The 17,661-nt window shown below is 39.5% G+C and overlaps 1 protein-coding gene across 4 annotated transcripts in view; it reads left to right on the top strand.

Annotated features, from left to right (window-relative positions):
• The window catches only part of LOC124884898 (interleukin-6 receptor subunit beta), a 42,402-nt gene extending 31,007 nt beyond the window's left edge, over positions 1-11,395 (top strand). For 3 of the 4 annotated variants that reach the window (XM_047392936.1, XM_047392937.1, XM_047392939.1), the window contains 9 exons: positions 613-695; positions 1,001-1,232; positions 2,506-2,694; positions 2,785-2,889; positions 5,232-5,378; positions 9,518-9,649; positions 9,745-9,841; positions 9,953-10,034; positions 10,327-11,395. In XM_047392936.1, the coding sequence (XP_047248892.1) occupies positions 613-695; positions 1,001-1,232; positions 2,506-2,694; positions 2,785-2,889; positions 5,232-5,378; positions 9,518-9,649; positions 9,745-9,841; positions 9,953-10,034; positions 10,327-10,830 (1,571 nt within the window). In that variant the 3' untranslated portion in view covers positions 10,831-11,395. The remainder of the gene's footprint in view (positions 1-612; positions 696-1,000; positions 1,233-2,505; positions 2,695-2,784; positions 2,890-5,231; positions 5,379-9,517; positions 9,650-9,744; positions 9,842-9,952; positions 10,035-10,326) is intronic. The other variant, XM_047392938.1, reaches the window with a different exon arrangement.
• Positions 11,396-17,661: the final 6,266 nt, after the last annotated feature.

Below are 17,661 nucleotides of genomic sequence, written 5' to 3'. Positions count from 1 at the left end.
CATTTACATTCTCTGTGCATGTGTTTTCCAACACTCGTTTGGGTGAATGATTGTCCAGACATGCAGGCTCATAATTTCTTCTGGAGAACAAGAATAGATAAGATAATCAAAACCCACGGACTTTTACCTCCGCCAAGAAGTACTTGCTTAAGGGGCTGTTGTTGGATTTTTCCTCAGCGATCCATGCAAACAGACTAATCCAGTTACATAAACAAGATGAGAGGTGAAGCTCTCATCCCTAAAAAAGTGTGATATCTTTCTATGCATGTCAGCATTTGTTAATCTTTTGCCTCTTTGCTCACAGTTAAGAGGAAGTAATGTGAGACAGAATGGAGATGTCACCAAATTAAAATAAAGGACTCCCCTCCAAAATCCAGAATCATAGAATATGCTATATTAAACCACCTTGCTCTGATGCAGATAATAAACACAAATACTGTTCCGCGTCTGTTCCGGTGTCATGCTTTCCTTCTGTTTTCGAAACATCAGTGCTGCAGTAAAACTGGGAATGTTTTCTTGCCTTCATTAAATATATAATTATGTCCCTAATCAACATGTTTGGATGTGCCTCCCTGTAATTACTCTAATAATTTCCACGCTTCAATTCTCCAGCCCCGTCTGCAGCACCGGTGCTCTGGAGGGAGGTGTTACACACCAGCAGGAATGGATGGAGGCTCGTTTCTCTGCTTTGGAAGGTGTGTGTGCATGACTGTCTGCTACTCAGAATTTGACTCATGATTTCACCACAAATAGTTTCACACAGCACATCAGTTTGAGTTTTACAGTTGAACAACCTTCGGATGAAATTACATTTTTATTGCCATCTCTCACGGCTGAGATCTAGTTTGTTCTTGTATCTGCCTGAAACTACTCCTGTACTTCTTTATTGGATTTTGAAGTTTTAATCTGAGATAACAAAAAGTGTCCTACAGCTGTTTGTCATGTCAGAGCAGCTCCATCTGAAGTTTTCTACATCTTTCCTTGTTTGTGTGGCGTTTAGCCGTTGCCTCACTCCCAGGCCAATGGCAGAGTTGTCCTCTACAATGTGAATTGCCAGGCAGAGAACGATCAGATTCTTAGCGATTATGGGAGCTGCAGAAAATTGCAGCATGCAAACACATCCTGCAGCTTGCCTCTTCCTCCCAGACGTTGCTCCTGTTCTTTGACGGCCTCCACCATTGCAGGGATGTCGCCGGAAGACCAAGTCTGGATCCAAGGCTCCTCGGAAACAGGTAAAGCTACACCCAGATACAGAACCTTGCAAAAGTTTCAATATGCCGTGAACTTGTCTGCAATTTGTTACGCTACAGCTACAATTTATTTTGCTAGGATGAGAACAAACAAACACATGAAGACTAAGGAACACAGCAGATAGGTCGGGGGTACATCAAGAACTTAACTTTTGTACCTATTACATCCAACCATGTTCAGAACTGCAGAAGACTTTTGGTTGAGAGGAGAAAGGTCTTCAAGAAACAAGAGAAGTTCAATGTTCTTCCACTTAAGCTCTTAGGATTGTAATGTCCTGGATGACAGATATTCTACACCAGCGTTAGGGATAAAGTTGGAGAAAAGTTTAAAGCAAGGTTAGGTTATAGAACATTTCCAAAATAATGACACAATCCACTTAAATTAACAGGCTAGACAAAAAGAGCATTAATAAGAGAAGCCTCCACAAGGGCCATGGTAACTCTGGAGGAGCTGCAGAGATACACAGCTTAGATGGGAGAATCTGACAACAGGACAACTATTAATTGTCCACTGATAAATCTGTCCTTTTTAAAATAGTGGCAAGAAGAAGGCCATTGTTAAAAGAAGTGCAATTTACACTTCTTAAATTTAGGTAAAAGAGCAAACGTGGAAAAAATTGCTCTGGCCAGATGGGACCAAAATGAAACTTTTTGCCCTAGAAAGCCTGTTAGAAGCTACAAAAAAACTTGAAGTGAGGAGTTGGTTTACCTTTTCAGCAGGACAATGACCCTAAACATGCTAAGTACATTCTATGTGGTGTGTTCAAAGTCAAGACCTAAATCCAACTGAGCATCTGTGGCAAGACCTGCTGCTCACAGGTGCTTTCCATGCAATCTGACTGAACTCGAGCTATTTTGCAAAGATTTGTTTCTGTAATTGCAATTAAATGTGCTTTTACAGAGTACTGACTTTTCAGATTTTGATCATAGAAAAGTTGAAATCCAAGTATCCTTTTCCTTCCAGTACACAATTAGGTTTTGTTCTGCAGCACCAACATGTTTAGTGTTATGTAACAAAATTTGAAGTTCATGTGAATTTGAAGAGACTGTCTGAGCCATTGTGGATATAAGACACATTTAATCTGAAAGTGCAACAATAATCCTAGATCTGTGCAATGATCAGCAAGGTGCACTTAGTCACACTTTAATTGTCTCCTGACAGCATAAACAACATCAAGGAAAGAGAGCATGAATCATGGTGCTGCTGTTACTCTTTGCATGAGCTCCATCAGCGTTGTTTTCTCTTTTTCTTCAGAGACACCACCTCCAGCGAAACTCACTGCCACTCCCCTGGGTGACAGCAGCATGGAGGTTCGCTGGACCTCTCCGCCAGATTTGTCAGTGAGCGGCTTCGTTGTGGAGTGGTTTGCAGTCAGAGAGAAAACCAGCAGCATTCTGCACTGGGAAAAACTAAATAGTTCATGTACAAGGCTGGTTATTGCAGGTAGCCCAGCAGTAACCTCTGCAGTGAAAAAAATCATCACGGTTACCAGTTTATTTCATGGAAAATACTGTGATTTTTGTCTTCTTCTAGAGGGAGTGAAGCCGTTGGAACGTTATACTGTCTCTGTCAAGGCTCTGTACGGTGAACAAGGAGCAGGGAAAAATATAACGCTCCATGTTTACACACGGGAAGGAAGTATGTGATCTGCACAGTGTACATTGTAGTTTGTACTGACAATGTTGAGTTGAAACATACAGTCATGAAAAATTAGGGCATCCAGTTAGGTATTCTGTTTTTTAATCAAGAAAAGTTCACATGTCAATGTTTAATATAATTTTTGATCTCTGGAAAAAAGGGGTTTAACTGCACTTAAGCAACATAACGAAACAGTGTTTTATACATTAAAATAAAATATATCAACAAAAAGGAGGGAGGCCCATAGGAAGACCCAGGACACGCTGGAGGGACTATGTTTCTCAGCTGCCCTGGGAACGCCTTGGGATTCTCCCGGACGGGCTGGCCCAAGTGGCTGGGGAGAGGGAAATCTGGGTCTCTCTGCTTAGGCTGTTGCCCCTGCGACCCGACCCTGGATAAGCGGAAGACAATGAATGGATGGATGTATGGATATCAACAAAAATGTATGCTGAGGAATAGTTAAGATACCCTACCTCTCAGTAATAAGCGTTACCCTCCTTAGCTGAAATAACTTCACTGAGACACTTCTTGTAGCCTTATAGCAGTCCTTGACATTGGTCAGAGGAAAGTTTGCTGCACTCCTCACTTTCAGCTGCTAGATGTTTGAGGAGTTTCTTGCATGGCATGACAGTAATTTTATTATGGAACAACTACAGTGCTCTCAGTCCATCCATCCATCCTTTAGCTGGTGTGCATATTCTATATTTGGCAGTCATTGGGCAAGAAGTGGGGTGCACCCTGGTCAGGTCGCCAGTCCATCATAGGACAAACAACCCTGCACACACACACTCATACCTTAGGACGATTTAGATTAACCAGTTAACCTAACAGTTATGTTTGTGCATGCACGAGGAGAACATGCAAAACACCATGCAGAAAGGACCCCAAACGGAATTCGAACCCTGGACCCTCGAGCTGCAAGGCAACAATGTTGTGCTCTCAGTCAGTCCAAAGTATTAACAAACCTCAATGCTGAATATTAATAAAGTTAAAAAAAAATAAGTGGTAGCTTACTTTGGAGAAAATCTATATGTGGAAAATTATTGGACAAATTTTAGTCTGCAGTATTATTATGCAACTAAATAAAAAAATTAAATGTTCTGATCTTACTTGCTTATTTATATCTGTTAAACTTAGAAAAAGAGACAAACTCAAAACCACATATCCGACATTTAAAATGATACAGTGTAAATTTGATCAAAGTTGAACTAGAATGATTATCTTCAGTCCAGGCTCTTAAAAAACAACACAGACATAACCCATAAGTTCAGCACTGAATTAGAAGCTGCTAATCAGATCCCACCTCCAGCCTAATCAGCCACCTGCAGTGAACAAGCGATTTCTCCCAACCTTCTCCAAACTGACAGGACATGCAAATTATGGAAGTCATCCATGGTACTGCTGAACTTGCCTCATGGCAGAGAAGCATATCACTCAGATCAAAAAAAAAACGCTGGTTAATGATATCCAGCATCAGCAGTAAGCATGCAAAAGCAGTGGTATCAGATGTGGGGAGGCAAAGCCAACGGTCCTGGAAAGTCTGCCTACAGACAGATGGTCCAGTTAGTATAGCAGACATGCGTACTGGCTGTATTCATATAATTCTTTCCTTGTATTTTTCCTTAGACGTTTTTACTTTTGCTTTTCCCTTTACTGTCTTTACCTTATTTTTACCTTGATGCTTTTTGTTTGTGTTTGCGCTAAGAAAATACTGTTTGAGCATCAGTTGTTGTCTTCCCTTTGATTACCTGTACTCAACTGCTTTATCAGCAGCGTCTAACATCTTAGTCGTCTTTCTCTTGTTTCTGAACAGTTTGGATAAAGTATAAGAATCACATTTATTTATGGTTTTTAGAGCCTCCTACTTCATCATGTGACAAAATTCTTGAGAATGAGCAACCAAAACAGGTCTACATTCGTCAAAACATACACTCCAAATGAGTTTGTTCAGTTGAAAGGCATTACTTACTGTTTTTACGAAAACTGTTACAAATAAAAAGAGGGCATTTTGAATTAAAGAATCTTTATGAAAAAAGTAATACATTCAGAATCAGAAGGGTTTTTTTTTTGGAAGAGAATTTATGAGTTGCACTGTTTTGTGTCAGATGTGCCTGAAGGAAAACAAATGTTCTGAAGAGGAAACAAAGCATTAAAAAGGACCTAATACCAATGATGCACCAGTTAAACAGTATTAGTTCATAGGTCGAGCTTACATGTCAAAACTGTTTTTCCTAAGAACTTTTCAGAAATATACACAGAAAGAATCACAACATCTTCTAAACATTGTTCTGGTTTATCGTCATCATCACGCCAACCTCTCTCTTCCTGTTGTGTATCAACAGCGCCCTCAGCTGGTCCTAATGTGCAGGTGGAGCACATTTATGGCAGCTCAGTGGAGCTTAGCTGGAGTCCTGTACCTGTGGAGCTGCTTAATGGCTTCATCAGAAACTACACCCTCTTCTACATCACCAAACACCGGCCAGCAAATAGTGAGTAGTGCACTGTGGCACACAGAGCATTCATTCGCCCAGATTTCCAGACAGTTGCTGAATTTTCCTTTGGATTAATGACAATCTTGACAAATTTGAGGCTTTTTGTTTAATTTTTAAGGGCTATCTCAACAGTGAATGTGAAATGTGAATTGACTAATAAAATCACTATATTTCTTTTATTTGTAATACAGCGACTCACCAAAATGTTTTGTCACATTACAAACACAAACTTTAATGTATTATGGAGGGATTTTATGTGACAGACCAATATACAGGTCCTTCTCATAATATTAGCATATTGTGATAAAGTTCATTATTTTCCATAATGACATGATGAAAATTGAACATTCATATATTTTAGATTCATTGCACACTAACTGAAATATTTCAGGTCTTTTATTGTCTTAATACGGATGATTTTGGCATACAGCTCATGAAAACCCAAAATTCCTTTCTCACAAAATTAGCATATTTCATCCGACCAATAAAAGAAAAGTGTTTTTAATACAAAAAACGTCAACCTTCAAATAATCATGTACAGTTATGCACTCAATACTTGGTCAGGAATCCTTTAGCAGAAATGACTGCTTCAATGCGGCGTGGCATGGAGGCAATCAGCCTGTGGCACTGCTGAGGTCTTATGGAGGCCCAGGATGCTTCGATAGCGGCCTTTAGCTCATCCAGAGTGTTGGGTCTTGAGTCTCTCAACGTTCTCTTCACAATATCCCACAGATTCTCTATGGGGTTCAGGTCAGGAGAGTTGGCAGGCCAATTGAGCACAGTGATACCATGGTCAGTAAACCATTTACCAGTGGTTTTGGCACTGTGAGCAGGTGCCAGGTCGTGCTGAAAAATGAAATCTTCATCTCCATAAAGCTTTTCAGCAGATGGAAGCATGAAGTGCTCCAAAATCTCCTGATAGCTAGCTGCATTGACCCTGCCCTTGATAAAACACAGTGGACCAACACCAGCAGCTGACACGGCACCCCAGACCATCACTGACTGTGGGTACTTGACACTGGACTTCTGGCATTTTGGCATTTCCTTCTCCCCAGTCTTCCTCCAGACTCTGGCACCTTGATTTCCGAATGACATGCAGAATTTGCTTTCATCCGAAAAAAGTACTTAGGACCACTGAGCAACAGTCCAGTGCTGCTTCTCTGTAGCCCAGGTCAGGCGCTTCTGCCGCTGTTTCTGGTTCAAAAGTGGCTTGACCTGGGGAATGCGGCACCTGTAGACCATTTCCTGCACACGCCTGTGCACGGTGGCTCTGGATGTTTCTACTCCAGACTCAGTCCACTGCTTCCGCAGGTCCCCCAAGGTCTGGACTCGGCCCTTCTCCACAATCTTCCTCAGGGTCCGGTCACCTCTTCTCGTTGTGCAGCGTTTTCTGCCACACTTTTTCCTTCCTACAGACTTCCCACTGAGGTGCCTTGATACAGCACTCTGGGAACAGCCTATTTGTTCAGAAATTTCTTTCTGTGTCTTACCCTCTTGCTTGAGGGTGTCAATAGTGGCCTTCTGGACAGCAGTCAGGTCGGCAGTCTTACCCATGATTGGGGTTTTGAGTGATGAACCAGGCTGGGAGTTTTAAAGGCCTCAGGAATCTTTTGCAGGTGTTTAGAGTTAACTCGTTGATTCAGATGATTAGGTTCATAGCTCGTTTAGAGACCCTTTTAATGATATGCTAATTTTGTGAGATAGGAATTTTGGATTTTCATGAGCTGTATGCCAAAATCATCCGTATTAAGACAATAAAAGACCTGAAATATTTCAGTTAGTGTGCAATGAATCTAAAATATATGAATGTTAAATTTTCATCATGACATTATGGAAAATAATGAACTTTATCACAATATGCTAATATTTTGAGAAGGACATATACAAGTCCTGCACAGTGGTCAGAGGGATTTTAAGCCATTCTTCTTGCAGGATAGTGGCCAGGTCACTACGTGATACTGGTGGAGGAAAACGTTTCCTGACTCGCTCCCCCAAAACACACCAAAGTGGCTCAATAATATTTAGATCTGGTGACTGTGCAGGCCATGGGAGATGTTCAACTTCACTTTCATGTTCATCATACCAATCTTTCACCAATCTTGCTGTGTGTATTGGTGCAATGTCATCCTGATACACGGCACCGCCTTCAGGATACAATGTTTGAACCATTGGATGCACATGGTCCTCAAGAATGGTTCGGTATTTCTTGGCAGTGACGCGCCCATCAAGCACAAGTATTGGGCCAAGGGAATGCCATGATATGGCAGCCCAAACCATCACTGATCCACCCCCATGCTTCACTCTGGGCATGCAACAGTCTGGGTGGTCCGCTTCTTTGGGGCTTCTCCACACCGTAACTCTCCCGGATGTGTGGAAAACAGTAAAGGTGGACTCATCAGAGAACAATACATGTTTCACATTGTCCACAGCCCAAGATTTGTGCTCCTTGCACCATTGAAACCGACGTTTGGCATTGGCATGAGTGACCAAAGGTTTGGCTGTAGCAGCCCAGCCGTGTATATTGACCCTGTGGAGCTCCTGACGGACAGTTCTGGTGGAAACAGGAGAGTTGAGGTGCACATTTAATTCTGCCATGATTTGGGCAGCCGTGGTTTTATGTTTTTTGGATACAATCCGAGTTAGCACCCGAACATCCCTTTCAGACAGCTTCCTCTTGCGTCCACAGTTAATCCTGTTGGATGTGGTTCGTCCTTCTTGGTGGTATGCTGACATTACCCTGGATACCGTGGCTCTTGATACATCACAAAGACTTGCTGTCTTGGTCACAGATGCGCCAGCAAGACGTGCACCAACAATTTGTCCTTTTTTGAACTCTGGTATGTCACCCATAATGTTGTGTGCATTTCAATATTTTGAGCAAAACTGTGCTCTTACCCTGCTAATTGAACCTTCACACTCTGCTCTTACTGGTGCAATGTGTAATCAATGAAGACTGGCTACCAGGCTGGTCCAATTTAGCCATGAAACCTCACACACTAAAATGACAGGTGTTTCAGTTTCATTGTCCAACCCCTGTAGGTCTGGACTTTGAATGGGAGTTCTGCCATATGAATATTTTTTATCTAAACCATTTCACTGTAATTCTGGCAGTATGTTTAGGTTTATTGACCTGTTGGAAGGTGAACTTTGACCCTAGGTAGAGTCTTTTGCAGCCTCTAACAGATTTTCTTCTAGGACTGTGCTGTATTTAGCTCCATCCATCCATCCATCCTACTATCAGCTCTGACCAACCTCCTTGTCCCTGCTGAAGAAAGAGAATCCCCGTAGAATGATACTGCCAACACTATATTTCACAGTGGGGTTGTTGTGTTCAGGAAAAGGTGCATTGTTACCCACACATAGAGTTTTGCATGTAGCCCAAAAAGTTCAGTTCTCATCCCATCTAACCAGAAAACAGTTTTACATATATTTACTGTCTCCCCTATATGTAAACTGAATCTGGGCCCTGAATCTGAGTCTCCCACCCAAACTTTGGATCTCCAGACCTCCTTACGAGTTACCATGGTCCTCTTGGCTGTTGTTCTTCTTGAACTGCCTTCTCAGTTTAGGTGGACAATCTTATGTTCATAGGTTTGCAGTTGTGCCGTACTCTTTCCTATTTTGGATAAAATCTTGGGATATTGTATATTGTTTTTTTTAGCTAACGCTGCTTTAAACTCCTCCACGGCGTTACCCCTGAATTATCTGCTGTGTTCTTCAGTCTTTATGATGCTGTTTGATAACTAATGTTCTCCAACACACTTTTGAGTCCCTCACACAACAGCTGGGTTTATACTGAGATGAAATCATACCGATTGACAGTATGGGACTATTTATTAATGAGGTGATTTCTGAAGGGAACTGGTTGCACTAGATTTTATTTAGGTGTTTCAGAGTAATGGGGGCTGAACACATGCAAGTCACACTTGTTAGATTTTTGCTAGTAAACAGTGTTGCCACTTATTTATCTATTACTATCTATTCTCGATCTACTTGTTCTATCTCATGAAATCCTGGTAAAATACATTCAACTGTGGGATATGAATGCCTTCGCTAGGAGCTGTAGTTTTTCATATATTTGTCATGATTTTGTGCATTAAATGTAATCCCTTACACCATTTTTAATGTTAATTCAGGTATAACTGTGCCTGGTCATGTTCATCACTACACTCTGGAGAATATGTCACCTGGTATTTATGACATATTCATATGCGCCACCACCATCGCTGGGACCGGTCCAGTTGGGAACCTGGCTAACGTGCACATCGGTAAAGCTTGAACACATGCCCTCGATTTCAGCAAACAGTGTAACACCCTAAATCATTTATTCCTGGGATTGTAACTCGGCTTTATGTGTGTAAAGGCTCTGAGGAAATATCAATAGTGATTGGTGTTGTCGTTCCACTCCTGCTCATTTCAGTGGTGCTGATGCTGATATTTCTCCTGGCTCAGATGAAGATGTAAGATTTAAACCTGGTCTACACATTTTGGTTTTTTTTCTAATAAAGCAGAAACCTTCCTTTGTAATGTGTTTTTCATGGTGATTTATAATAATTCTCCTCACTTTTTAGGGTAAAACAGAAGCTCTTTCAAGGAGTGCCTGATCCTGCTAACAGCACATTGTCCCACTGGAACCCTGAAACTAGTATGGAGGTACAATGGCTCTTTTTACCTCCGGAAATGTTCAAACTCTGTTTTAATTGTGCAGTGACAAATAAATGTTAGAAATTTATAAATTTATAAATTTATAATATATAATACATTTGAAGTCATTTTTAATATTAGTCTTTATAGTTATAACCTACAAATGGTTTTATTTCAGTACTAACAGGGGATTTGGAGGCACCAGATCTAAATCTAGGTGCTTGTTTCTGTCATGCAGCAAAGTTACTTAAAACCATTTCTACTTTTTTTACATGCTGATCTAAATATTTTTTAACCTCAGAGTAAGAAGCTGGTTGTGGAGCAAGACAAGCCTGAAGTCAGCTACCCTGAAGTCTTCTTGCTTGACAAGCTGCAAGAAGTAGAGAAGACCCACAGCTTTTTATGCATCAGTAATCCTCAGATCTTTGCTTACCTGCATCCCTCTTCACCCCCAGCCAAAGCATCAGATAAAGGATATATCAGAAACATGAGCAAGACCCAGTCTGTCACTGATCTTTCCACCAGCCCCTGCATCTACTCTAATGTCCTCTGCAGCCAGTTCAACCAGAATATGCCTCCACCACTCCTGCCTTGCTCTTATCAAGTCAGTCAAAATAGCATGGCCTGCATTAATGACATTAAGCAGCCTGTAGATGGAGTCAGTGAGTTGCCAGTCTTTCAGTTTACTCCAACAGATGAACAGAAAACCTTCAGACTGTTTCTGGAGCATCTTAGAAGCCAAAAATCAGCTGGACTGCCCAGTCCTCCGTCTTACTTTGTCGTCAGACTGAAGTCCCCAGATTAAACCCGGTGCTGTGGGCGTAGAAAAATACTCCATCTCACAGCTCTGCTTCAACATTTATATTCATACATTCCCACGCTTGTTTTTCTGGATTTATCCTTTTGTCCTATGCAGTGTGGTCTTTACATCTTCTCTGATATATTTAAACTGGTAGATAAAGATTTTAAATTATTTTAATTCAACCATGAAGTTTCTTTCTGGTAGGAAGTGACACAAGCCTCTCCCAAATAAAAATAAGGCTGTGGACAATGGGGTCATCATCATTTTTGAATAAGAAATTATTCAGTTTTTATTTACTTATTAATTTCAAAAGAAATGGCATGTCAAAACCTATCTGTACCCTTCAATCAATTGAAAAGTCTTTATTGGCATTCCAGCAATTAAGCATTTCTTTTAAGCTTCTTATCTCATTATAATCACTAAGATGCTTTTTGCTTATCTCCACTGGTCAGTCAGTCATTTTCTACCGCTTATTCCATAGTGGGTCACGGAGGTGCTGGTGCCTATCTCCAGCAGTCTATGGGCAAGAGGCAGGGTACACCCTGGACAGGTCGCCAGTCCATCGCAGGGCAACACACAAACAACCAAGCACACACTCATTCATACACCTAAGGTCAATTTAGAGTGACCAATTAACCTAACAGGCATGTTTTTGGATTGTGGGAGGAAGCCAGAGTACCCGGTGAGAACCCACACATGCACGGGGAGAACATGCAAACTCCATGCAGAAAGACCCCAGCTGGGAATTGAACCCAGGACCTTCTTGCTGCAAGGCAACAGTGCTACCAACTGCACCACTGTGCAGCCCTTATCTCCACTGGTACTTTTGTTTATTGATGTTTAGCGATAAGCTCCACATTTTTGGGGATAGGAGACCTCCTTACCATTACCCTAATCTTTAACTTCCTCCCATTCAATTATGGATTCAAGTCTGGAGACTCAAATCTGACAATGGCACAATGATAATGTCTTCCACTGAGAAGAAACATGTTGGTCAAATTAACATTTTACTGAAAACCTAAATCTGCCAGTGGTATGAATAATTTTGAGCCCTTTACCCGTTCTCTCCACTCTATTTTCTGTCAACTTGCGTTCAAAAAATTTAAAAAATAATGACCAATAGAGCTAAAAAAAAACATAATTTAAATCCCCATTCTGATGCTCGGTTTAAAGTTCAGCAAGTCGTCTTCCCCACGAGTAGATGCCAAAATACATTGGAGTTGTTATCATGTGATTGGCTCATTCACTAAAGGTGTTAAGAAGCAATTGAATAGGTGTATCTAATAAAGTGACTAGTGAGCGTATATATTATTGTCAATAATCATGATGATACCCTCAAATAAAGGTGAGGAAGACACTTCAAGCTGATACCAGCTGAAATAAAAAATGGTTGTCGTCAAAATGCTTCAAGACTTAACAGTGACATGTTTATTGTGTGGTTGATAGTTGTAACATTTCTGTTCTAGGTTTTAACCTTAAAATACTTCTTGGAAAATCTGTTAAGCAAACTTAAAGCCAGGTTTTGCCATCAAAATGCATGTTGTTGATTATCAGTATTTTCCACAGTTATCCGCAGAGCTGTAGTTGTGTATGGAAAAAAAAAATGCTCTTCAGGTTATACAGATGAGGCTGCCATATTTCTGCCATTATTAGGTGTCAGGAGCATGAATGAATGAATGAATAAATAGACTGATGAGTCTTTGTGTTTCTCTGAGCCATTTTGAAGTTTTTATAATATTTTATGTTTTGTGAATATTTGACATTTTATGCACACTTTATGTTGTGGATAAAGCGTACACTGTGTTGAATGTCTTAAACTGTAAATGACAAACTGTTGTACCATTACTATTTTTTTTATTGCACACTTCTATATGGATGTTTCTGTTGCTGAAATCTATGCTTTTCCCTTTTCCATGTTTCCTTTTTTGCATTCTTGCATTTTGGACAGTGACCGTGACCTTGGTAAACTTCATCTAGTTTGTAGATCTGCCAAAGGAATAAAAGAAACTGCTAAATTGAAATCCAGTTTTAAAGTAATTAGCCATGTTTACATAATTTTTGTTTAATAATTTTTTTATTTGTGATTTTATTAAAATATCTTCCTTGTTTTGAAGACCATTTAGTCTTTTTTTCCTTTTTCATAAAAAATTCTGACACCAATTTAATGAATACCATGTTTTACTGCATAAGGCGATAACTATTTTAACAATAATTACAGTGAACTTGTTTGAAGGAAGATTGAAGAAAAACAGTCAGTCATTTTCTACCGCTTATTCCATAGTGGGTCACGGGGAAGCTGGTGCCTATCTCCAGCAGTCTATGGGCGAGAGGTGGGTTTCACCCTGGACAGGTGAAGAAAAACAATAAACATAAAAGTGATGAAAAGAGAGGAGGAGTACAGAGAGAAAAGTATCTCCGTTACTGTAATGTAGAGAATTGAGTTGTATTGTTTTCTTGACATTCTCATTTTGGAGAAGTGGTTAAAAATTGTGACTTTATAAATGTTGAAACCAGATTTAAAACATTTCCCGTTTTATTTCAGTTAGAATTAACAACATTATTTCTGTTTGATAAATGAGTGAAATCACTTTTTGGAGATTTGTTTTTTACATATACTTTATTTCCATGGTACTTGGAATTACCTTTTAAACTGCTTGACTTGGGTCAATCATTCGTTTTAGGTATCCTTCCAAACCTTTTACTATAGTTTGCTGGACTTTTGGTCCATTCCACCTGACAATACTGGTGTAACTGGATCAGGTATGCTGGCCGCCATGCTCATACACACCTTTTCAGTTCTCCCAACAAATTATATATGGGACTTAGATCAGTACCTTGTGATGGCCGCTCCACAACATTGACTCTGTTGTCCTTAAACCACTTTGTAACTGATTTGGTGGTATGCTTAGGGTCATTATCTATTTGGAAGACCCATTTAGCCCTAGATTTAACTTCCTGGCTGATGTCTTGAGATGATGCTTTAATATTCCCACATTATGTTCTTTTCTGATGATGCCATGTATTTTGTGAAGTGCATAAACCACTCACACAACATAATGCTGCCACGCAGTACTTCACAGTTGAGGTTTTCAAGCTACCTCATTTTTTCTCCAAATGTAACGATGGTCATTGTGGCCAAGCAGTGATACACTGATGAAGCTTCATGAAGCTATGAAGCTTTCCTTCCCATCCAGGCTTCAGCTTGAATAAGAAAAGTGACACCTAGTAGCCAGCTAAAGTCATCGCAACCTTTCAAGGGCACAACTGAAGTGCTGACACTTTTTCCCATGTTAGTAATAAGTTCAGAAAAGACTTTGCTGATGTTTTGTTCATTTATACTAATTACTGATTTAAATAATCAAGGCTTTTTATTTGAAAATACTAGAAGTAAAACTTAGTTCTTTATTAAAATAAGTAAGACATCAAAAAAACCTGATATGCAAACACATTCTCTCATACTGTTCTTTAATAATAATCTCTAATCTCTAATAATTAATTAATTAATTTCCTTTTGAGATAATAAAGAATTGAATTGAACTGAATAAACATTTCTGATAAAACAAATTAAATAACCCTGCTTCAAGAAGTACAACGCAAGCTCCGAAGCCTCAGTATCATTGCTCATCCCAACAAACACTTAAATATTTATTTCATTAGACCACAGTGTATGTCTCCAAAAGTTGATTTTGGAGTATTGGCTTCTTCCTTACTAAATAGCATTTCAGGATATGTTGGTACAGGACTTATTTCACTGTAGATAATGACACTCTCTTACCATCTTCAGCCAGCATCTTCATAGGGTCATTTGCTTTTGTTCTGAGGTTGATGTACAAAATTTGCACCAAAAAACATTCATCGTTCATATGTTGGTTGGACATTCTCACAGTGTTTGGACTTGCATATAACTGAACAAATGGTAAATGGCCTGCACCTGTATAGTGCTTTATCAAGTCTGACGTCTCCAAAATGCATCCACTCATTAATACACACATTCACACACTGACTGTGGTAGGCTATGTTGTAGCTACAGCTGGCCTGTCGCAGACTGACAGAAGTGGGGATGCCCTGGCGCCACTGAGCCCTCTGACCCCCATCAGCAGGCAAGCCGGGTGAAGTGTCTTGCCCAAGGACACAACAACTGGGACAAAACGGGAATTCGAACTGGATAAACTCCTACCACCTGAGCCACTGTCACCCTGGTGAATGTAGCATCTTCAGAGATCTGGAAATTGTATCCAAGGAAGAACCTGACTTGTGGAGGCCCACAATTATCTTCTTGATATATAGGCTGATTTCTTTAGATTTTTCCATGATGCAATATGGAAGCAGTGCGATGGAAGTGTGGCCTTAAAATACATCCACAAGTGTACCTTCATTTGTGAATTACCCTATCAGAAGCTTACAATGGCATGAAATCATCATCATCATCTAAGTGTTCCCATATTGTTCAAAGGCACAGTAATTTTGGTGTATATAAACCCCTGAATTTGAAGAGTAATATAAATGATCTAAAAAATTATCTCATTATTATTCTGGCATTTCACAAAAAATGTTTTTTGTTAATCCTGACTGACTAAAAGTTTAACTAGATTTAATGCTTATCCTGAATCCATACCTTTGGACAAGTGAAATAAAATTAGAAAAGCATCTTCAAACTCCGATATAAACTGTGTGAATTCCTTGTGAACTAGATGTTCAGTGTTGCGCCACATTGGAAAGTATTTACATTGTTAGTGATTGTGTGGTTTTCACCAGGGAGTCAGAATTGTATTGATGGGATTGTAGTTTTATCTGTGTGATTGGATTTGAAAGGTGTCCTCTGTGATTAGATAGGGTTGTTCGTAAATCTTGTTGATTCGGAACCACTTACATTGCTGTTAGATGATTCAACTTTGGACTACTTGATCATTTTGGGGTTAAACCCTGTAGACGTAAGCAAATGTGTTTGGTTTGTTTGGCTTCTCCACCCTCCAACCTTGCCTAAGAAATGATTGTAGGAGCAGTCTTTGCCTGCAGTGTTTGTTCAACATTTACTCAATCATATAATGAAACCACAACATGCCTCACTCAACCTTTAGACTCAGATTACTTATATTTAATCATTAAAAAGCCCTTTTATCAATTGTATGCCATTTAGCAAGTCATAAGTCATAAAATCACAACTAGGAACAGAAACAGACAACAGCTTTATTTAATTCCAGCTATTTTGACACCAAATTGTCCTTTTCAATACATAACTGGTATTTATTGCATTTCAATGAAAAGTGAGGCAATTTGTTGTTGTTTTTTTTCTGACCCAAAACTTTGGTGTTTCTGTAAACGCTGAGAAACAAGTCTTATAACATGTTTCTGAACCAGTAATTCAATAGTTGCAAGTGAATAATTCAAATGTGTCCTATTTTAAAGAACAGACATTTGTTTGCTGTGTTTACTCTGTCAAATTTTATACACTAAATTTAATGCCCGTAAAGTAAAAAGTGGGCAGGAAAAAATAAATCTGTGGATGACAACTTAGCATCAGAGTGTGTATTAATGCAAAACTATGAAAACAAAACATTGTTTTGGTTTGCACTGTTACTAAAAGTCTAAGTCAGATAAAGCTTCTCCAAAAATGCTTAAACTTCAACAAAATTGTGAAGAAATAATTAAATATCCAACATATTTTCTCCTGCTACCTAACTGAAATGTTTTGCATAAGTTATTTCATACGATTACACTTTTACAGCTTCTTCTAAAAAGAAATGAAACAAACATTCATTATATTTGGTTGGAAAGCTTTAAAACTGTATGACGCATAAATCCAGCTACAAAGAATACTGAATTTTGAATTAATATTCTTCCAGAGACAGATGATGAATATATCTTGATATATTGACAACCCTACACTAACTCAGATGTTAATGTTGCTCTGGTTTTTATTTCTACAGCGCCTTGCAAAATAATTAAAATCTCTTGGGCTTTTCCCACATTTTGTCACAGAGCAATACTTTGTAGAAACATTTTTTGCTGCAGTTACAGCTGTTAGCCTTTGGAGATATGTAACTTAAATTTAATTACATTTTACTTGTCAGGTTAAGGTCTGTGACGGTGATGGGAGAAAAAGACTAATGAGGATTATTTCGTAACTTTAGATGTTGCATCTTTTCAAGCCAAGAACTGACATCTCAGTTCAGCGCCAGCTTCCAGGTGGTATGTTAGATATACTATGGGAGATTTTCTGTGTTTGGGCCAAGCATTCTAACTATGAAGACACCTTTCTCAATAAAGGAAGAAAAACTCTGGAATGGTCTCCCAACACATCTGTCAAGCAGAAAATATTTTTGCAAAGCAGCCAACTATCTGTGAATTAGGCAACTAAGGTTTACTTACATGCTCACAAACATGGGAGACAAAGCAAGCCTTTCCCTGAGGTTGTTTTATAAAGATGATCTGATGCTTTTCATGATCCAGGTATGCACAGCATATTGTTGCTATGTTGTAGCCAGATAAGACAGTGAGATGTGCCAAAAAGCTGAAATCAGAGCCTATAAATAAACCTATGATTTACTGGTTTGGCCTCTCATATTATACATCTGTCTTTCTCGCTGATTTCTTCTCCACAATTAAGCCTTTCAGATCTGAAGCAAACCAAGCATTAGATTAACGTATGCTGAAGGCGTCGCCTCAGCGTGGCTTTGTTCTGTTGAGTTGTTTCCACTTTCAAAAGCAAACTGAAAACATTTCTGTTCTCCCAGCCTGTGGTCGGTTATTGTGTGACGGGCTGAGGTCTACTGGAGCACATCTTCCTCTGTGACATAGGAAAATGACAAAAACATTTGTGCAGGTCAATTCTCA

Source organism: Girardinichthys multiradiatus, chromosome 19 (assembly GCF_021462225.1).
Source record: "Girardinichthys multiradiatus isolate DD_20200921_A chromosome 19, DD_fGirMul_XY1, whole genome shotgun sequence".
NCBI classification, from domain to species: Eukaryota; Metazoa; Chordata; class Actinopteri; order Cyprinodontiformes; family Goodeidae; genus Girardinichthys; species Girardinichthys multiradiatus.
The sequence above is the reverse complement of the archived record's forward strand: the minus strand, read 5'-3'. Positions and strand labels throughout refer to the sequence as shown.